Source organism: Catharus ustulatus, chromosome 6 (genome assembly GCF_009819885.2).
Source record: "Catharus ustulatus isolate bCatUst1 chromosome 6, bCatUst1.pri.v2, whole genome shotgun sequence".
In the NCBI taxonomy this organism is placed as follows: Eukaryota; Metazoa; Chordata; class Aves; order Passeriformes; family Turdidae; genus Catharus; species Catharus ustulatus.
This window is the reverse complement of record NC_046226.1, coordinates 50,168,072-50,186,129: the sequence shown is the minus strand read 5'-3', so window position 1 is coordinate 50,186,129 and position 18,058 is coordinate 50,168,072. Positions and strand designations below refer to the sequence as shown.

At 40.4% G+C, this 18,058-nt stretch overlaps 1 protein-coding gene across 8 annotated transcripts in view; it reads right to left on the bottom strand.

The window, feature by feature from the left end:
* Positions 1–12,587, bottom strand: part of PLEKHA7 (pleckstrin homology domain containing A7) — a 160,499-nt gene extending 147,912 nt beyond the window's left edge. For 2 of the 8 annotated variants that reach the window (XM_033063356.2, XM_033063357.2), the window contains exon 1: positions 200–1,766. In XM_033063356.2, the coding sequence (XP_032919247.1) occupies positions 200–636 (437 nt within the window). In that variant the 5' untranslated portion in view covers positions 637–1,766. Of the gene's footprint in view, positions 1–193; positions 1,767–2,599; positions 2,960–7,471; positions 7,589–8,202; positions 8,325–8,430; positions 8,671–12,485 lie in introns of those variants that run through there. The other 6 variants (XM_033063358.2, XM_033063361.2, XM_033063355.2 and 3 more) reach the window with 5 other exon arrangements.
* Between the last annotated feature and the right edge of the window lie 5,471 nt (positions 12,588–18,058).

The window sequence follows — 18,058 nt, the reverse complement described above, 5'->3', positions numbered from 1 at the left end:
GAAAAGGCTGGAGGGGGACAGGAGGGCCCGCTCGGTGCCGTTCGGTGAGGCTGGGCTGGCTCCCGGTCACACCAAGCCTGGTGCTGCTGTGATGCTCCAGCTCGAGTTGAGTCGCTCAGAATGTGCTTTAGGGACAGGGCTGATGGGACAAGCGAGGAGTGGTCCTGCCGTAGAGCAGAGTAGTTTTCTTTACTCTCACCCTAGCGCCAGCCAGCAGAGCGAGGATGGTGCCAGGTGAGTCCCAGTCAGTGCCTTGGCTTGGCCGTAGCGTAGCTGCAGCAGGAGAGAAGGACTGACACAGCCAATGCCTCTTGCAATGAGGGCAGCAGTGGCGGAGTCACAGGGTTCTTGCTGTTCTGATACTGGGGAAGAGAAAAGGATCAAAAAGGCAGGAAATGGGACATTTGCAAGCTTGGCATAGAAGGAGAGTGTTAAACGGGAAGGACAGGCTGCAAAGAGGAGTGGGAAAGGGTAGATGGGTATGACTGGGGACAGGTTAGGAAGGAAAATCAGAGCAGACCAACTGAGGACACGGCTGTGGGGGAGAGGGAGAACGCCAGCATGCAGTAGGGAAGTGCTGCAGTACAGGAAAATGATAACGTTTGCTTTTTCTTCTAAATAACCAAAATAAATCATCAGAAGAAAGTAGGAGGCAAGAAAAGCAGCATCAGTCAGGAGAGAGAGGGCTTTGCTCTATTTCACGCCAGTTTCTGACAACATTGCAGGTCTGCTACATCAGGATGGCTTTGTGTAGATTTCCCTTGTTGAGCGCTGTTGGAGAAGATACTATATATATACTATGTATACACACTGTACTTGTGTCGTCTAACAGCCAAGAATGGTCATTACTGTGGCACACACAGCAGACTGATAGTCTCAGCTTCTAACAATGCACAGTTACAAAGTTGGAGAGAGTAGAGTAGCTTGTAGCCCTTTATCCCAAGTAAGAATTCTGATTAAAACTCATAATGTTAAAACTTCTGTGCTGCCTTTTTTTTTTTTTTAAATTTTATTGGGTTTCCATGGCAAAGTTTTGGAAGAAGGGAGGCTGCAGGAGTGGCTTCTGTCAGAAGCTGCCAGAAGCCTCTCTTACATCCGACAAAGGCGATGCCATCCAGTTCCAGGATGGACTCGATTCTGGCCAATGTATTGGATAAGGGATTCTAAAAGGGAAAAGAGTTAGAATGAAGGAGGAATTGCTGCCAGAGAATGAGTGAGAACGCGTGAGAGGAGCAGCTGTGCAGGCACCAAGGTCAGAAGGAGGGGCAGGAGGTGCTCCAGGCACCTGAGCTGAAATTCCCCTGCAGCCCGTGGTGAGGGAGATGTGCTCCTGTAACCCACGGAGAAACACGGGCAGGCAGAGATCCAGGTGCAGCCTGGGGAGGACTCCATTCCAGAGCAAGAGGCTCTGACCGCATGGGAAGCCTGTGCTGCAAACCTAAAGAAAGAGGAGCCCATGGTGGAGCAGGATTGCTGTCAGGAGTTGTGGCCCATGCTGGAGCAGCCTGTTCCTGAAGGAAGGACCACCCCCGTGAAAGGGACCTGCACCGGAGCAGCACATGCACAACTGCAGCCCATGGGAAGGGACTTAATTGGAGAAGCTGCTGCAGAGATGTTCTTCCAGGGGAGAGACCCCACAATGGAGCAGTGGAGGAGTGTGATGTGTGTGTGACCACATCCCCCATTCCTCTGTGCTGCTGAGAGGGAGGAGGTGGAGAATCAGAAATAAAATTGTAACAATGGGGGGTAAGGGAAGGTGTTTTTAAGATTTGATTTTATTTCTCAATATACTCTTCTGATTTGATTGATAATAAACTAAACGAATTTCCCCAAGTTGAGTCTCTTTTGCCCGTAACTGGTGAGGGGTCTTTCCCTGCCCCTTACCTTGACCCACAAGCCTTACATTTTATTTTCCCTCCCCTGACTATTTGAGGAGGGGGAATCACTTTGGTGGGTACCTGATGTCCAGCCAGTGTCAACCCACCACAGAAACCCTGACAATTCTGAGTCATTCTGGTTAGGTGTGAGTTATCGCAGAACATGCAGTAAGGTCAGTTCTGGTGCAATTCCAAGTCAATCAAATACAAGTTACTTAATTTCATTACATTTCATTTCATTAAGACCAGCTCACTCAGTTGCTGTGATGCTCTAAGCAAGTCTTCCATGCTCCATCAGCTGCATGAACTCATGGCATTGAGCTTGTAACTCCACCAGGCTTTGGCCACCTGACCACCGTGACAAAGTATGCTAATCCACCTCAAATGAATAGTAATTTCATTGAATAAACATCATTGTGGTTTGGATTTCAGGTCCTAAAAGCATCTGTACTGGGTCAAACTAAATGTCTGTTTAGCCTAATAGTCTGTCTCATGTCCCAACAGGAGCAGATGCTGGGGAAGAGCTCAGGAGCCAGACACTGACAGGCAGCTCCCCAGCTTCTATCCTTAGCTCTAGTACCTACATCCAGCTCAGAAAGCTCCAGCTCAAGGTGGTGTTTCCACATCTAGCTCCTAATAGATTTTTTCTGTGAACCTGTCCAGAGCCCACATAACTGCTATCATCCAGCAAAGGAGCAAAGTGCTCCTAATGCTCATCTTACCTGAGCTGTGTATGAAGAATCACCTTCTTTTGTTTGTTTTGAACCCAGATCCCATTTTGTAGATTTTCTTCAGTTCTTGCAATGAAAGAGACTGGGGTCACTAGTGCAGCCTCCTGCAGTGTCAGCATTGATTTTAGACCAGGTGGCCCAGGCCTTTGTCCAGGTAAGGATGTGGAAATACTCCAAGGAGAGAAATTCAACAGCCTCTCTTAGCAACTAGTTCCCATGTGCTTGTGGTGAAAATCCTTTCATTATATCAAGTTAGAAACTCCCTGTTTCAATTTGTCGCCGTTGTCATATGACCAGATCTTGAGTTGATGCATCATGGTGCCTGAGGCATTAGCACATTATCACATACACCTGCAAATTGCAGAGAAATACATTATTGAAAAAGCATATTTTCTTACAGTAACTTGCAGAGCTCTATTCCAAGATTAAGATTAAGATGAATCATACATACAAGCTCACAAGCTGACTTGTGTTGGCCTCATCAGGAGGTAAGTTTGTGATTTAGAGCCCTGGGGGAAGAATACCTCCAGGCATCATTCATTAATAAGATTACCAGATTCTTCTAGTTTTTCTGTTCTTTTTTTTTTTTTTTTTTTTTTTTTTTTTTTTCAGGCTCTAGTTCAGTCCTCCCTGGCTGATATCAGACACTTTTCTATTATATATCATTCATTGCACTTTAGAGACACTGTCTGGAAGAAGCTGTTTGGGGTAAAATTAGGACTTTAGGGCCCTAATATCAGGAACTCAGCTAAAGGAAGTGAAATATGCTCTAAAACAAGGGTCTAATAAAAGCTAGGATATTTGAAGCTCCCTTTGTTGTTAACTGGGTAATTCAAGGAGTCATCATGAGGTCCCTGAATACTGCAAGTTTGAACCCACATTTGACAGTTTTATAGGAATGTGTCACTAATGTTACTTGCTCTGCCTGCATCCTCTGGGAACACTTTTTTGGATGACTTCATTAAATTGGGAGAGCAGTGATACATTTTAAAGTATACCAAAAATCTGTATCTGCACTTTCAGTGTAACAGAGAATCACAGAATGGTTTGGGTTGGAAGGGACCTTCAAGATCACCCCCTTCCAATCCCCCAGCCCTGGGGGACAGGGACACCTTTCACTATCCCAGGTTGCTCTGAGCCCCATCCAACCTGCCCTTGAGCACTTCCAGGGGTGGGGCATGTACAGCTTCTCTGGGCAACCACTGGTGACTCACCACCCTCACAGTAAACAATTTATTCCTAATATACATTCTAAACCTGTCCTCTTTCAGTATAAAAGTATTACCCTTTTCCTACCACTACATGCCCTTGCAATTTCCAGAATAAACTCACTGAATATGGACATCCTTTCTACCTCATCCCTTTCTCTTCAGCCCTTGCCCTTACAAGCCAGCTTCACCCTGGCAGTGCCAACATCCAAATGCTCTCATTTCTTCTTTTTTTCACTTCCATTACACACACTCTTGCACCATTCAGATCTGCATGTTTCCCTGCACTTTTTCAACCCTTCATATGCTATAACTTTTCAATGAAACATGGAGTAGGAATCTGCAAATAATGCAGGAGACACTCTATGAGAATTACCAAAAAAATGAAGATATCATTTCCTTCTGTCACAATTAGATCCAGGGTCTAGAAGGTTACAGAAGCACAGCTGGATTTCAGCATGGTGTGTACTCTAATGATCTGTTTCCTATTTTTCAGAGAATTCAATACAATTGAATTTGATGATCTTAGAGGTCAAAAGCTGCTGCTATTTCAGGAAGCTTAAATGAGGTGCAATGCATAGAAAAGCCTGCTAGTTATGCCTTTTTCATCATGACCTGTATATTTTATAAAGGATAAGCACGACTTATAAAAGGTGCGAGGCCAGACAGAGGCAGAGCATTTGAAGAGTAATGAATCTGAATTATTAAATCCTGGTTAAGAAAGCTTATAAACCATAATGCAAATCATGTATTGTGCCCTTTAGCTGCAAAACATGTATTATGCCTCTTAGCATGATTTTCCAGCTCTGCTTGGAACAGCTGAGAATTAAAATCATGAAAGGTTTCATGGTGAGACGGATTAATTTGCAAAACAATTTCAGAGCAGTTCATTGTCTGATTATACTGAAATATAGGTTGTGCGACCCCATTGTTCTTCAGGATTGTGCAGTGTGATTCCCATCTAGCAGTGCTTAAGACACCAGAAATTAGTACATTGAGTCTTAGCGGTAGAAGAATGTATTAATCAGACAAAAGAGGAAGTAGGGAAGAGATCTTTGAGACCTTAGGCAAATCCACACTCCTGGAAAATTTCCAGTGCCATTACTCCAAAGCTGCAACGCTTTTTCATATTATGGAAGAACTACACTGAGGAATCACTATGGTACATTTGTTCAAATTGGGGAAAACCACTTCAGTTGTTGGGTTCTCAGACAGCATGGGGAAAAGCCATCAGGAGAACAGTACCAACAGAACTCTTCAATTACAAAAAAAAGGCCATGCACATCTAGAGCCAGTGTCAAGCTGTAGCATGAAGAAGCACTTAATGAAATAGATTGAACCTGCAGAAAGATTTATTTCCAGTCTGAAATCTTAAGATTGTTTAAAACATGAAGAGGACAAATTTAAAAAATTAAAGTCCAAGAATAAACATTACCTTAGTGGGTAGAGAAAGCAAACAAGATAACAAAAAGATCAGTATTGTATTATTTTGAAACTAAAATATAGTTGATGAGATTTAATACAGACCAATCAATTTTATTCCTTGTTCATCCATGTCAGGATGAGTAGAAAACAGCTTGATTTATTACAAGATAAATTTGAAGATGGATGATGCATAGAAGCTTTCCCAAATGTAATGAGTAGTAAAGCAGCCTGAGTATCATGGTATTTCCCTTATCACCAATTTCTAAAGACTGGCTCAGACAAAATTTCTATCAGGGAAATTCTAACTATACTTATTTTGTCTCAGGTCAGGAGCTATGAAGAGATGATCTCAATAAGATCTATTTTAGTCTATATTTCTATGAAAAGAAATGCTGGTTCAAAATGTTGAGATTTTTAGAAATAGATGGATATCAAACATTTTATCACCTGATGGTACTAAAGAGCACCTTTATTGAGTGGCTGTCCAGTTGACAGGAAGAATTCACGGCAACCTCTTGAATTTAAAGATTTCTGTTATTTACAAGGAGAGGAAGGACAATCCTGATGCAGTAAAGAAAGATAAGCAACTTGCACAGTGGTACTACTGATGGCATGACTAAATATAGAGCACCCACTCGTTCCTGGTCTGGAGTGCTTTCTGCTGAGCCACACAACCTGCAGAAGGCAGGAGAGCTAGACAGAAGGAAGGGCAGCAAGAGTCACAAGATATGTACAAAAATGTGGCACACCATCTGCAAGACATCAACCATTTCCAACCTAAGCGCATTCCGGGACAGAATTAATATATGTGTGTGTGTATATATATATACACCATGCCAAATAAATCTTGAGCAGAAAACAATATTGTCACCAACAGATTGTGCTTTACCTTTTTATAAGTGCTGACCTTAAAAGAAACATCCTTTACACTTTCTGCACAGGGCAGTTTATGCTGTGGGGAAAGTGATGGCAAATTTTAGACGAAGTGTTTTGGAGCCTATTTTCCTTGCAATAGACTGAGAAGTTTCCCTGAATTTCCATGGGACCTGTGTCAGTCAACGGAATTGTAAGAGCACCAAAAGATAAATATAGCTGATAAAATAAGAAATATTAAATAATGGTAGATCTATTGTTGAAGGAATTCCAAATACGGAAAGAGGAATTATTCATTTTCCTGGCCACTGGAAAGAATATAAACAAGTTCAACTTGTATCCACAGTTCCTCTGAGGAAGATACGGAGCATGACATTGTACAAGAATAGTTTGGAGGCTCACTGTCTCCCTGTGCAGCAGGATCTGACTGGAGACTGCACACAGGCATCAGCCCAGACAGTGACACTGCTGAGCAAGACAGATGGGAAAATGACATTGAGAAGGCAGCACTGGTGCTGCATAACAAATCCAAACTTCTCCTTCCAAAAACATGCTGAACTCTCCCAAGAGTAAAGAAAAGGGTAATTATCTTTAGTTAAAAGGTTTTCTTTTCCAAACCACCAGTGGTTTTCAAAAGTATGTTCTCACTGGAAGTACCCTTTGTGAAATCCAGAAGATATCTTCCAAATAATTCTATTTTCCTTACAAATGTCCTTCGTTTTTAAAGACATCCTACTGATTTACCTTCTAGATGCAAACTTCTGAATATATCCAATTACCCCTCTCTCACCTGAATATCCACTTGCCCAAAAGAATTATATTCAGAGAATCAAGTTAAGCATGTCCCCTGAAATGCACAAAAATGCACACAAAAGCAAAAATGAATGAATGCATTCCCTAATTACTGTCAATTTACAATTTCCTGTCACACAAGCTTTTATGATTACTATATTTAACATAGTCCCATCCCCTCTTCATTTTCTCCCCTTTGCATTTCACAGTCTCAATAATTTACATACCCAGCACCTAGAATCCACATACTAGGATATATTTGGTAATCAAAAATTAAACTATATAACAAATAGTCATAATTTTGTCATGACAAGTCTTATCATTCTAAACAGAGATGGCAATAGTTAAATATCTGCACAGTGCTCAAATTATTTGTAGAAGAGAGAAATACAAAAGAACAATTATGTGCCAAAGTCACGGGATCATTTCCAGAAATTTAACTTGCATTTTATAATGAACACTTGAGGGTATTTTTCTTTTTTTTTTTTTTTTTTCTTCTTCTTGGCAAAGGACACTGTAAGCCTGGCAGCACTGAGAAACCCTCAGTTCTTCAATACTGACGTACCTGTGACTATCAACATTTGGTTTGTTTTAAAGCACACACTTGAAGTCAATTCCATATTTATGAACAAAAACAGACTCCTTGTCATTCCATGACACCTGAGTATGAAGAGATCTTTTTCTAAGAAATGGGACAAATGCAAAGACAAATATCACTGATCCTTAAGACCAAAAATCTTCAAAATTTTAAATCAAGCTCTTTAATTCGCTGATGTTGCCTCTGGAATTATGCATTTGATTTCTTTCCCCAAAATGAGCTACCTCACTTTATTCCCATCAAAGCTTTTTTCCCCAGTTTTGAGTCCACCATTCCATGAATAGTACTGCCCTTTTTCCAGTCCTTTTGGCAACTGCCATTTTTTGCAACCTCATATCATAGTTAGGGCAAGCAATGTCACATATTCCTGACAATCTTCACCAGGACATTTTTTCTAAAGAAATTTAAGACCCCTGAATTCCCTTCCAAGCTCCTCCCTAAGTTCATTCTCCATTTGCTTTGGAAGAATCAAAACTTCACCCTGGAGTCCCCATAGCGGTAATAGAAACTAACCTGTTCAACAGGATGTTCTCAAATTCGAATACATCAAAGATAAAACAGATTTTCACCTCATTTTTCTTCAAACACCCAGAAATTGCTGCTACTCTGTAGATCACTTAACACGCCTCTGAGCATACTAATAGCAATCCCCACACAAGATTCCAGACAAGATTCCATTTTAGCATCTTCTGCCCTACCTTTCCAGAATTCACTTTCTCAGCAGGCTTGCCAAGGTCTCAGTCCTCTTCCTAAGTAAGCTTTTGCCAGGCAGAACAATTTCTTCTTCATTGTGCTCTCCCAAACCCTTTTTCAAAGACCCCTATGCAAAAGAATGAAAGATTTTGATTATCTGCTTGGCTCCAGAAGGAGGTAACTGAGGATTAATCGTTCTCCTTCACTTTTCTGGCAACGTGAAGGGTGCATACCTCATCACAGCTTTCCAATATCTGACTTCTCTCCAGTTTCTTCCTCCTTTTTGTTACAATCCTAGCACACACACCTTCTTGTCAGTCCTCCACATCAATTTTTGTCTCTTCCTATGCTTGGGCTCAGGTCCTTCGTGGTTTTCATTCTGTAGTCTCCTGCTACACACCTGTACCCCTTCCACTCTTGGCTTCAATGGTTTGCAACAGCAACCAGTTTCCAAAGGCAATGTGATAAACCATCTATATGTGAGCATGACAAAACCAGTAGCTATAGTAACAGGAAAGCTTTAAACAAAACTGAAAAAAAAAAATCTGAGGGATATCACTCAACTGCTCCTCCATCCCCAAATATTGCATGGTTCCATAAATGTCTTCCTGTGTTCCTTTGCCTGATTGTACCTAGCCCAAAACACAGTGAGATAAAAATAAAACTTTATTTTGCTTGGCTTAAGAAGGAAAAATAAATAAATAATCACACCAACAAAACTAGGAAAAGGTTGTCTCTTTCCCTGAAAGAAAAAAGAAAAAAGTACATATCTGTAAGCTGTAAATCCGGGAGAGGCAAAATTGTCACTGTCCCAGCAGTAAGGCCACGTGTTGATACCTGTGACCCATCTCACTGTCACACAGAGCTGGAGAGCAATTTCTGACAGTGCAGAACAGCACAGGTAACTTTAAAAAGAACAGGTACAAGAAAAAGAACCTTCTGCAGGTTCTTGAGCAGAACCCTTGAATCTAACCGGACTGAGTCCAGGTAATAAAGAAAATGCTTTTTTTTCTGTCATATATTTTTCACTCCCTAGAGCCTGTGTAGGTGGACATCCACAGAAAAGACCAAAATAGACTCGGGGCCTCAGCTTAGCTGACCACTTGAAAGGTCAGCAAAACACTGTTCAGTAATTTAACACGCTTACACCTGTGTCACACCTTTTCATTCCTGCATGTTAGATTATGCATGTCAAAACAGATAAACAATACAGACTTAATTCATGCTGAAAAAACTTCATTATTTTATATAGATTAAAAGAAACTAAACTGTCTTCATTTATTGCAGTATTACCTTCCAAAAAATTATTCTTTCTTATTTGCCCCTTCCTTTCTTGAGGCAGTAGGACTATTCCATATATCTTTTAAATACATACAAATGTGTTGCCCTTCTCAATAAAACCCACCTGAAATGTATTTCCTTTTAATCAGTGAAGTAAGTAGCCATGCAAATCAGAAGAGAGAATTATCTATTTCAGCAAGGAATAGTCTGATATTTGTCAAACTGGAATATTATTATACCTGATTCAATTTTACACATTGACATCTCTCCATTGTTATTGATTAATGGTTAAAGCTCTCTAAGGTTGTTATACAACACAGTTATAAATAACTTATATTATTTAGATACATAATGGATGTGATTTCTACAAATGATGAATTATATCCCCCTTCTTAATTACAATGTCCTCTGAAATCTAATTTAAATAGTAGCTAAGCAGATTAAACTCAAAAGCAAGAACAACAGCAAGTCAGTTTGCAAAATGATAAATTTATGGGGTTTTTCTCCCAGTGCTGTAGAGTTTTGCCACAGAATGTTTTGTAAAGTATCATCTTTCTCAATATCTTATTAGATCACTGTAATCTGGATTTACATATTGATTCATTCAGTTTCAATGTCAATCAAGATGTAAAAATTTAATAAAAAAAACAACTCTAATTGCTCCTGGGAGACTTAGCAATAATTACTCCCATATCATCTCAGTGAGGCAGACGTCTTTAACACGTTCTGTTTTTCAAGCATAACAATTGTACGTTCCTTTTGGGCACTGCATACTCCTCAAATCAGCATTTCACTCACTGAGATGTTGAAGGCTGCCTTAACAACATATCACACAGGGGCTACACTTGATAAAATTGAAGCTGTATTCTGTCAACAATAATTATGTGGGTGTTTTGCTCATTTCCTGCTGTGGCTGTCCCATGGCAACAGCGTGAAAACAGCACTCGTTTTTAAAATACATAAATGACTGCTTTGATGACACATTTCTGGCTCAGGTTTGGCAAAGGCGAGGTGAAAACAAAGACTTTTTTGAGAAACTATCACAACTACTTCTATTATATGCAAATCTGTAGGGAATGTGCTGATTCCCAAGTGAGGGCTCAGCTTTGCTGCAGTAGTGGCAGAGGTGGCCTGAGGCATTTCCAGAGAATGATAACAATCCAGCATTTGCACTTCAGGCCATTCCCTCCACCTTCAGTGAATTTTCACAACTAATACCTCAAATGAAGGTCATTATTCTGCTTAACCCTGCCTTTGCTGTTGTTGCTGATAAAATCACACTAAAATTCCATGTTTTATAGAATTATATCTGTCTGGAGTGCTGAAAAAATAGCTGGTGGTATCGATGATCTTGTGATATAAACTCTGGTACATAATTATTTTGGTACCTGGGGAATCAGCTTTGCAATTTTCAGTTTGAACTGTTTTGAGAATATTTACTTTTCTAGGATAATTTTATGGCTGGTGAACCAAGAAGAATAGGTGTATGTACTGTACAGACAGTTCATAAAGTTATAAGACTAATTGGATATTGCAGGTTTTACCCTTGGCTCTGTGAACATCTGTGTGGTAAGACCTAATGGCAGGATCAAGTGCACTTACAACTCCAGCCTTTCAAATATCAACTTCACTGAGAAAAGTAGCAAAATTGATACCATTATGGTTATTTTTTTCCCATTATGAGCGCCCCGACTAAACTTCTTTCATTTAAGTTGATACTAATGCAATGAGAAACATCTGGAGATTAACAAAGTGGACCAGATTCAGGCTGGATTTTTAGATGGAACCATTTAATAACCCATCATATGTCCCTGGGAACATCCTTTCTTTTCATTTTTAACACTCTGAAGGGATTTTAAGAACAAAATGTAGCAGTAACAAAATGTAAAATCCATAGATAGATGTATTTAAGATAAATCTAAGAATAATAGAACTGGTTTTGCACTAGGGGGAAGAAACACAACTCAAAGTAAGGCAACACATCATGTCAAGCTGTACATTGGAGTATTAACAAAGCCCAGTGTGCCTGGAATGTCCAGAGTGAATCTTACACTAGCCACATATCAATTGTCTTTTGTATTGTCACAAGGATGTAAAGGAAACCGGGAGTGTTTGCTATCAGCATCTGATTAACCACTGAATTCTAACCATAGTTTTGGAACAAAGAACAATTTTATTTGATGCCAACCATTGTCTGTGGCAGGGAAACAGCACAGTTTCCATTAGAGGAGGATGAATTTAAATTCTGATAAGATGTGGGGATGAAATGCTAACTTAAGCCAAATGAATATTCATGTAGGAAAGTGAAAATAGGTGTCAAGGACTTGCTGCACTTAAGTCCTGGGTTACATGAAAACTGTACACCATTCAACAAAACAACAAGGTTTCTAATGATTACTTTACCCATATAATTTATTCATCTATTCCAGAGCAGTGTTTCAGGGCTTAATGAGTATTTGTAAAGCTCTGACTGAAATGCACTCTCAAAATGCAAAACATTAAACCATTTACAATGAATGAAGTAGTGTAGATTACTGGTTCAGAAAAGCCACTACAGCTCATCAACATGTGCATTTGAAGGGTGTATTACTTCACCAGGCCCCTGCTCACAATCCTGTGCAGTTGAAAGGCTAAGTGTGCTTCCTTCCCACTGAATCCACTCTGATGTCCAGGGACAAAGGAAAAGTTGAGGAACTTTCTCTCTTCTCGTGTTTCACCCCATGTCACCCATATTTTCCCCCTATGAGGTAATCTCATATCACATCCCAAAGAACTGCTTGGAGCATAAACAAGATAAGTAGCAATAGAATGGTCTGGGTTGGAAGGGACCTCAAAGATCATCTCATTCCAACCTCCTGCCATGGGCAGGGACACCTGCTGCTGGATCAGATAGCTGAAAGTCCCACCCAGCCTGGCCTGGAACACTTCCAGGGGTGGGGCATCCACAGCTTCCCTGGGCAACCTGTGCCAGTGCCTCACCACCCTCACTGGGAAGAACTGGACTCACCTCTAGTTCCTTGCATGGCCATGTTTCTTCCTGGAAGATCAGCTTTGTGAATCAGAGATTTCTGCAGTCTCTGGTACGACAGATTTCTGTGAGCACAAGTGGCAAACAGGATGACCTCATGCTTCCATGTGCTGCTTGTTGATGTGCTTCTCTTGCCCATTGTTGCAGTGCCATTGCACCTGTTACAGATGCTGTATTGCGTTTTCAACTAGATAAATGTCTATCAAAAAAAAAAAGACATTTTCAAATGTTAATTTTCTTAAACTATTTCTTTTTCTTCTTTGCACACTGTGATAGTTGCTTTGTTGCTATTAATAAAAACTGATGCAACACTAACGATGGTAAAGAGTAGTCCCAGTAATTCTACAGGAAATCCAAGACTTCATAAGCTCAAGTTTTAGTAGGAAAAGAGAAAGATCAGGCAAAATAAAGATTCTGGGATCTAAGTAATCCTTCTTTCCACATTAACTAACAGTTGCCCAGACACTTTAATTCTACACCATGCTGTGCACAATAAATGAGGAGTCAGGAAAGGCAAAATCTTGGCTTTTAATATCTCACACCTTTCTGCCCATTAGTTCATCTCTCCTACACCTGCCAATGATGGTTTTTTCTACTTTTTTACTTTCCTCATACATAGCCTCTGCTGCATCTTGGCACGCAGGAGAGGGTGAAATTTATGTTTGTGTACATCAATGGCAATGTGTAAACGAAAAATGAAGCTGTCAGTGATTCATGGCAGCCTCCTGGACAGAGAAAAACACACACTATTGTTAAGCTATTTTTATTAAATTAGCCAACTTGGAAGTTTAATGTTAGTTTTCTGCATTAGCAAGGATAGTAACTACTTTGGCTAAAACATAACCTAACAAGGGGTCAGTGTGGGGACTGAAGGAAAAAAATTTAAAAGCAAAAAAAAAATTGCCCAGAAGAAACATGACTGAAATCCCAGATTATACCAATTTCCTTAGCAGTACTGTATATGCAGATAATATTTATAGAAATCAGCATCTCTCAGAAATAGGCACTACGTTAATTAAAATGTGTTGTAGCCTAAGATTACATTTTATTAATTCCTGTTTGCAAGAAGGTCATGTTTAATGATTTCCTCTTGGAGTTACTGGTTTTAGCAATCAGACCATTAAAGATTTTGATTCTTGTTCTACTTGTGAAATTACTCAGATTCTTGCAAACACAAGTGCCAATTCCCTGATCTTTCAGTGTTCTTTTTAAGTTTTTGCCCCAGTGGGATTTTCTTTTTCTTGGCAGAAAACATCTGCACACACAACATCAGGAATTGTAATTAATTTTCAATCAGTCCAGAATAAAAGTGTTTAGACAACCAGGATACTCCAGGATAAATTACTATAACAGACCAATACTGTTCTCAATTGCATTATCACTGCATTCAATGCACAATTGCAATTGTGCTTTACAGCTGGCACAACTACACAACTCCTTGTGAATAATTAATGTTGAATTACACTGCAAATACATATTAAAGTATTCATGACATTGTATAGAAAATCACATATGCAAAGTTCTTGATGAATGAGATATTAATTAAAAAATAACCACCACCTTCACTTTAATGCCTTGGGGACTGGGAACATCTTGACCACTGCCAAAAGAGTGTCTTGAAATCACATCTTTTAAAGCATTTTGTAAGAAACTCTAGAGAGAACATCACAGTGGTTAGATGGACAGGCAGAGGCACAAAGAGATGTGACCAATTTATCTGTTTCAGTAAAAGGCAGTGCTTTGTCCTGAATCTGTTCAGAATACATCAGTGTCTAGTAACACACAGCACATTCCACCCTTCTAAGTAATATTAATATAAGTTTCAAACCGTGCTAAGTTATATTAATCAAATTACTGACCTGAGTTCACAGAGGGATTGAACTGAAGGCAGTTAACCAATTAAACACGAGTGGTCAGTGCTGTGGAAAAAAGGAGAGGAATTTGGAATTTTGGAGCTTCACCCATATTTTGCACACCCTAAAGATTACTCAGCTCCGTTCCTCTGAATTTTGGGCAATATGAGCACCCATGGTGATTGAAAGCATCTTGTGGAACTGGCACAAGCTTTGGTTCTGTGTGCAGGGTTCATTCTTGTGGGTGCTTTTAAAAATGCAGCCTCCCCATGTTCAGACACAAGCTTAGCTGTCCCTGCAATATTAATTTATGCACTGTATTAATTAATTATGCGATATATTGGCACAAGAAGTGCAGATATCTGTAATCATGTCTTGCCCAGGGTGCCTGATGACCTGAGAGCAAAGAGCAGCTACACTGTGAAAAGTAAGGAAAGGGCTTTCAGACAATAAGGGGAAAATGCAGGAGAAATGCAGCTTCTCCCTAACACAATAAGGATCAGGACAGATCTCCCCAGCATTTTTTGAATTTTATATGTCCTGGATTGGTTCTACAATTTAAAAATTCTCTTGTTTTGACATTTGCCTAAGTAACAGTGTCATTCCTAGCACCTGCTTTTGAGCTCATGAAGGAAAGTCTCTCAGTGAAAGTAGCTGTCATCTAAAGAGGCAGCAGATCAATGTCAGAAAACTTGTTGATCAACTTCCTGCCTTCTTGTTCACTTAAGAAATGAGTTCTAAAAGGCTTTTTCAAGGAACAAGGAAAATTGTTGCATACCAACAGTCACAAGCAACACCTCCTAGAAAATTTTAAGCTTAAGCATCTACTAAGGCTTTGTTCACTTAAAGAAATCTCAGTATAGCAAAATTCATTTAGCAACTTGCTTGTTGAAGGGCTATACTCCTCCTGTGAGGGCATGTCAGTTTATTTAGGCAGTCTGAAAACCCAGATGTGTTGTTTTTACCAAGAGCAAGGGCACACGACTGTGGCAGCCATGCAGCTGCAGCTGAGGGCACAGCTCCAGCTTGTCACCAGTCCCACATGGTCAAAGTGCCCTTGCCAGCAGCACAGCAACAGTGAAAAGATCTGAGAAACCAAACAGCATCTCTACCTGCAAACAAAATAAAAGTTGCTGGTTTTTCCCCCAAGCCTCTAGTTTGGCTTTTCTCAATCCTTGAAGGTGACCTGAAGCACTCAAACATTTCTCTCTTCCCACCTGCTATCCCCTTCCTTCCTCCCCTAACCTGACCTGAACCAAATCCTGCCTCCAGACTTGACTCATACGTTGAAGCATCTTCCAAAAACAATGCAGTCACAAAATGTAAAATTGCTATCTGCAGTCTCCTCTACAAAGCTTTGATAACATAGTTTGCCAGATAAGAATGTGAAAAGAAACCCATATCTTACGTGCCTAAATTGGCAAAATGACAGAATATTTTGTTGGCTTCCTTTGGTGGCTTTCAGGGAAGCGGTGAAATAAGCCCAGCAGAAAAACCTCCCTGTATGACATGCTGCATCTTCCATATGGCCCTCTGCTATCCTGGCTGCACCAGCACAGGCAAACTAATAATACTTACAAGTGTGAGATGTGCAGGTTTCATAACAGCATTCCAGTGGGAGTAATTGTAACCAGTTTTAAAACAGAACTTGTCAGGTTTGGGGAAGAGACTGAATGCGGTTGCACCTGCGACAGCAGAAGGCTGGATGCAATGATCCAACAGGCCCTACATTTCAGTGTAAAAAAAAGCCCAAAACAAACAACCAACCGGGAAAAAAAAGAGCCAAGCCTCAGAGAGAACAAGAGCAGAACAAAGGTTACACATTAGCCAGCACACGTGCTCCTGTGTGCCTTCCATGGCTGGAATTGCTGGAGCTGCCGGAGAGAGGAGCGTGAGCCAGGTCATGCCACGTAATAGCCCCTGCCACGTAACAGCTCCTTTGCCACACAGAATAAAAATGTATTACAAAGCAAGAAAGGAAAAAGGAAAAGAGATTTTTAAAAGCAGTCTTTCTCCATCCCCACTCCGTTTCCCAGACCCTCCAGCAATCTTTGAAAAAGAGGGAGAAGGGAGAGAATATTTTCAGGGGTGGCAATGCATCCTCAATTCCTCAATTCCAGCAGGCTTCTGGTGCTCCAGTGACCACAGAGACCTTAATTGCACTCAAGGTGCTATGGACAGTGTGCCATGAAAACATGTGCTGGGAGATGATTCCTATTTGGAAGAGTATAAAAAAGCAGGAGAGACAAAAAGCAAGAAAAGAGATGGAAAGAAACTTGCCCAAAGGGTGGGTCAATATTCAGAGCAAAAGCAGCCTCCTGAATGCGCATGAGGCCAATGCCCTGTCTACTGGGGAGCCTCCGGCTCTTCAAACAAAACCTATCTAGTGGCAGCCCACTTCAACCAGGTTTTGGTGGGTCTCAGGACCCAGGGGTATATGCAGAACAAGGCAGAGCCAGGGAGCAATACCTGGCTCATTCTGCACAGGATGTAACATCAACACAGCCTTTCCAAGAGAATCATGGATTCATTCAAAGAAGCAACAGTCTTCCACATCCCGTAAACCTGCTTGCAGATTCTGGAAATTCTGCAAAGGGAGGAGGAGCTTCTTGCTTTGAAACAAGCAGTATCTCTGCTGTTCCCCCTGGAAAGGGAGCCCACCTCCTTGGCAGCCTTCTGCAACTTGCCTTATCATTTCCACTGAATGAGATTTCAAATCTCTGGCTGAAAATAATTACCTGCAACTTTTTATAGCTAAATTAAGACCACCTACATTTGCAGGTATCTCTGAAGTAGGGTAACACTACTCCTCTATGTGTAGGAGAGAAATTTAGCTGTAAAAGAATGGGTAGACTGTGGATTATTTGTGAAGTTTGTTTGTGCTTTACTAAAGTTGCTATGCAAAACAGTCTGATTTACATTTAGTGGCATTTTTCATGTAAGAACATTATTGGCATCAATGTTTAGTATACCCCTGCCAAAAAAAAACCAAACCACACAACAGAAAATTAACATGCAAGGCAAAGAGCAAAAGACAAATTCAAATCCCCTTGGGATTTTCTTTGGAATCAAAAGCCACTTGGAGTAAACATTTGCCAGCTCAACAATTTGAACTGTCCTATACACATCTCTCTAATAGCCTCTGTAATAATTGACAGAGCACAATACCTAGAAAAGATGCCAGCACATCACAAATATGAGGTTGTTGATAGGATTAAGCATAATCCTGTCTCACCAATGAATAAAGAAAATAAGGAATGGAGCTGTGTAGTGTTGAATAGCACTGACTCCAAGATACACTTATGACAAGCTTTCGGTGTTTTTTGTGCACAGCAGAGCTTCACTGAGAAGGTCATGCATGAATTCTGAAAAAAATGGCATTATTACTGAGGAATGCCAGGCAAAGCAGGAAATAATCTTTAATTAATTTGTGAGGAACTTTCATTTGGCAGACACAGTCTGCCAAACAAAGACAGAACAGTAGCTTTCTTATTAAGCCGAAAAAAATCGACCAAAAGTGAAGAAATCCCATAGTCAAAAGGCATTAGAACAATGGATTTTTACTAGGAGATGTAGTAGAAATCCACAGGGAATCCTGGCAATGCTCACAGGGTTTTTTTCTCCTGAACTCTAAGGTATTTCTGACAGAAAGAAAGAATGAATCTTTATATTTTCTGCTTTTCTGGATTTTGACTCAAT